The sequence below is a fragment of the Clavelina lepadiformis genome, chromosome 6 (assembly GCF_947623445.1).
Source record: "Clavelina lepadiformis chromosome 6, kaClaLepa1.1, whole genome shotgun sequence".
Classification (NCBI taxonomy): Eukaryota; Metazoa; Chordata; class Ascidiacea; order Aplousobranchia; family Clavelinidae; genus Clavelina; species Clavelina lepadiformis.
The window spans coordinates 18,821,927-18,826,171 of NC_135245.1; the positions used below are offsets into that span (position 1 = coordinate 18,821,927).

The 4,245-nt window shown below is 38.4% G+C and overlaps 1 protein-coding gene across 1 annotated transcript; it reads left to right on the top strand.

Annotated features, from left to right (window-relative positions):
* The first annotated feature begins 2,751 nt into the window (after positions 1-2,751).
* LOC143462246 (uncharacterized) lies at positions 2,752-3,866 on the top strand. Its single transcript, XM_076960326.1, has 4 exons — positions 2,752-3,025; positions 3,123-3,240; positions 3,309-3,429; positions 3,556-3,866. The coding sequence occupies exons 1-4, from the start codon at positions 2,815-2,817 to the stop codon at positions 3,763-3,765; spliced, it is 660 nt and encodes a 219-aa protein (XP_076816441.1). The 5' UTR covers positions 2,752-2,814; the 3' UTR covers positions 3,766-3,866.
* Positions 3,867-4,245: the final 379 nt, after the last annotated feature.

Below are 4,245 nucleotides of genomic sequence, written 5' to 3' on the forward strand. Positions count from 1 at the left end.
ACACAGTCATAGCAAAACGTGGCGTACAGTTGCATTGTTTGCTGTAGAAACTTGGAATTTGGTGACTTTTCCTAAAAAATGTTCAGCTATCTGTCCATGTTTGTTTGATAAAGTTGGATTTTGTAATTTTTGAGATATTGCGATATTTTCATAATTTTGCTCTGCTCTCCGCATCGAAGCGTATTACTCATTTACGCACCAATAACTCGACTAACTATTCTCTTTCGTTCTCTTCTCGCGGTCAGCTGGTTTTCCGCACAGCGGGGGCGCGGCGTAACAAGAAGAATTTCTAGAAATTTGTCACTTTTAGAAATACTTAATTTACACTAAATTCACTTTCTTTAGTTTTACAATTATGATGTATACAGGAAGCCAGATGATTTTTCTACTAACCTGTAAAAATCTCATCAGTTAACGACGTATAGTTTTCTAGTAATTAACGATTGAAAATGTGTGTGCGGGGTCGGCCACACCTAGTTTTTTAGTAAACTCGCGAGCCTGGTTAGGATAGGGTTAAATCGACTAAAAAAGGCACCGCGGTGCCGTAATGTTTAAAGGAAATGCTGCGCACATACTGGAAGTGGATGATATTTCCTGTAGAGTGTAGATACTGCAAAGACATTCACGGAAGCAACACGTATGTTTCGCTAGAAATGATATATTGTAGGACTGTGTAGTCTAGAAGAGAGTGAATGTCCTGCGTAAGGGTAAGCGAGCATTTTCACCTTTTAACTGCTCATGCGCTCGGCGCAATCACAAGACAAAGATGGCCTCCGCCTGAAGTAGGATCGTATATTCATGGTTTCACACTTAATATGTTTCACATGTAAAGCAATGTCATTAAGTATTTTGCAATCATTCGTGGCGAATTTGTGTATCTATTTCCTTGCTGAGCTCATTCTGTTTGCTTTGCCTGAAGCTCAGCTGATTGGCGTGAAGCGGCGCATCGCGTGACCATTGGATTCGAAACTCGGTTTGTATTAGGTTTAGGTTATTGGATTAGGTGTAGGAGCCTGCGAAAACATACTTTTAAGCAGCACAGTACGGAAAAGGGTTGCGATAGAACAAATGCCTCATCACAGAGAGAATTAACCAGATGTATTGTATGTGCCCATTGCGTGCGTTGTTAGTTGATTTCTTTTTTTTTGAAAGCTTGCATGATCGTAGCTTTAATTGTTTTGTCAGGAAGCACAATGCCGTAGGTACACACTTGTTTTAAACCACAAAAACAAAGTATGCTAAGTTTTTACCAAGACAAAAATTATTAGCTTTTGCAGAATGCAGATGCCTTTACGGAAAGCTTAATTGGCAGAAGTCTATAGTCTTTTTAAGTTGTTGTTCTGTATTGGAATGGAGATTTTAAGCTTAAACTTAAGTTGGTTAGTTCGTTCAGGTCTTTTTGCCACAATTCGTGTGTAAGCTTTGGACAGGGCCGTAATGTCATTTAACCACGCACTTTGAAGCGCCACAAGCAAAGAAGTGAAGTCTTTGATTTAACCGAGAAACTTTTTTTCTTTTAGGATATTTGGCCTAATTCCTACATTTAGGCTGCTTGCAAAATTTAGGGTATTTTTTTTGATAATTGTATAGACGCCAGTTGGACTAAATTAGGTTTTTTAATTCTTAATGACTAGCTTTTAACTTTTAAAATGATAACTTAAAAGTGAAAGTTCTTGGAGGGCCCCGCGGCAATCCAACCCTGGATTTAGAATCTACACCAGGGGTGTCCAATCTGTGGCCCGCGCGGTACTTTTGGAAACGACTTATATTATCAACTGAATCGCCTACGTAATTTATGACGAACTTACATTCCGAGAAATTGGCATTTATTATTTGCTTTCTTTGTCTATTGCTCTATAGTATATTTCTATACCATAGAGGCATAGAGCAATAGATAGTTGAGATAATAGATAATATAGATAATAGAGCAGGGGTGGGCAAATGTATTCAATGGAAGAGCCATTTGCAGAAAATACAAGTACCAGAGAGCCTCAAAATTATTTCAATACAAAAACGATAAATAATGCAAGTTCAGCAATAATAAAAACGAAACGCATAGTTTTCTTCCCACTCTAGATTAAAACCTCTGTTTTCATCTTCAAATTTTCGTTTTTTGCTAGCATTAGATGTCATCGTTTTCTTTTGCAATGTATTTAAGTAGACTAAACTGAGCTAAAGCTTACTGTCTTAGCAGTGAAATTGCGTTGACTTGCTGTTAACTAACCCTTCAGATTCTATGTCTACTGTTACGTCATAAACGAAATGCTGGCCTAAATAAAGAAAGAAAGAAACGTTCATAAACGGTACTCTTGGTAGCCTTTACAATTTTTTTGGAATTTTACGATTCGACTAGAAGAGCCACAAAAAACATGCCGGAGAGCCGCAGTTTGCCCACCACTGTAATAGAGCAATAGATAGATAATATACTATAGTCTCTAGTGCAGGGGTGCACAACTGTTCAAGTTAATTTTATTGCATCACAATTTATTTCTAAGATTAGAAATTTGGGGTGAGGGTTTTAATTAGAAATTAGCAGTAAACACTCAAGTGGCCCGCGCAATCATTCGTAAATCGCATGTTGCCCTTTGGCCAAAAAGGTTGGACACCCCTGATCTACACAGACCAACTGTCGCAAGTTATTTTGTCAGGATCGATCCGACAAATACCTTTCTGAAAACGTTGGTCTGTTTAGCACAATTATGCTGTGGTTATATCTATTGCACTACAACTATACCCATCAACCTACGGTAAAAATGTTTATTGCAAGTTCGTCCGACTTCAGAAGATAAAGACCTGAAAATAAAACATATCAAAATGGAAGAAACTAAGGTAGAAGCTGCCTTAAATAACGTTCATGCTGTTATTTTCTGTGACAATGTGAAAGACTCGCAAGAAGAATACAGTGGCTGGTGTGAAAGTTATGACAAGGATGCGGACACTCTCAATTACCAGTCTCCTCCGCAAGCGGCAAAGATGTTTGGAAAATATTGCAAGGACGCCACAACCGTTCTGGACGTTGCCTCAGGTTCTACTTAATTGCACCATTATGACATCACACACTTGAATAAACTTTACACTCAGTAGTTTGAATTTAAATTTGTAAAAAAACACTCTTTGTAAAGGCACCGGAAAGGCTGCTCAGTTGATACGAGGAGAATATGGATACGATGGTGATCTTGACCTTCTCGACTTTAACTTGAATATGCTGCAACAGGCCGACAAGAAGAAGCTGAAGATAAGGTAAACGTCATGAAATGAGGCGCATATTGCTACGAAACGTAGGATAAACTGCTGGTTTTCTGCTACAGGAACTTCATCCAGCATTGGGTTGACGATACGGGAGAATTACCCGTCAAGGAAGGAAGCTATGACGTCATTATATGTGTCGGATCGTTTGTACCCAATCACATTCCTGTGACGGCGATGCGCGTAAGTCTTGCCTTTCGCAAGTTTTACTTCGAGTTTGATGATAAAAGTCGGAATTTCCTAAGTGTGTAATATAGATTCTAGATTACACAGTTTTAGCGATTCGCACTAATACTCTTCTACTTTCAGGGTATGCTGAAGTCTTTAAAACACGGAGGTGTGATGATATTAACAACCCGAAATACGAAAGTTGGTTCGTACAAGTTGGACTTTGATAGAGTCCTACAAAGCATGATCGACGCAAAGGAAGCTGAGTTGGTCGACAAAGAAGAATACAAAAATTATCCTGGTGCATATGACCACGTTTTGAATGTCGTGCTTGTCTTAAGAAAGCTTTAAATTAAATACTTTGAATGTAGCAACAGATTTTTTCAAATTGTCACGCCTTGGATTCACTTATTCTAAGAAAAACCTATAAAAAATAAATCTGTTGTTTTTCATATTCGCAAAAGCTATAGAAGTAAACCGCGTTAGAAGATCTTTTGAGAATTATTATCTGTATAGAGTTCCAGTTGTAGCTGTTGCTTGCTACTGCCCATGTATATTGGACAGTAGCCCGTAGACTTACAAAATATGGGGTGGTTGAATAAATGAAATTTCGCTGAATAAGAAACCTCATTGGCGTTTTGCAACAGCATTTGCTGGACGTGTTCATGCTCAAATATTTATTTCTTATCACCGTCTCTCATAATAATCAGACACTGCGAATGGTTTTGTCTGGTGTTACAATCTTTATTCTCGGACTGAGGAAAATCTTTGCAAGACTTAAACCCGGTAATAATTTTTCATCTCTCGGGCTCCGGTTACCGAGCTAGCCTT

What these genes read in the sequence shown, in the direction of transcription:
- LOC143462246 (XM_076960326.1), top strand. Translation starts at nt 2,815, where the DNA reads ATGGAAGAAACTAAGGTAGAAGCTGCCTTAAATAACGTTCATGCTGTT. An exon ending in AAGAAGAAGCTGAAGATAAG is followed by an intron (nt 3,241 to 3,308) that starts GTAAACGTCATG and finishes TTTCTGCTACAG; the next exon opens with GAACTTCATCCAGCATTGGG. An exon ending in TTCCTGTGACGGCGATGCGC is followed by an intron (nt 3,430 to 3,555) that starts GTAAGTCTTGCC and finishes TTCTACTTTCAG; the next exon opens with GGTATGCTGAAGTCTTTAAA.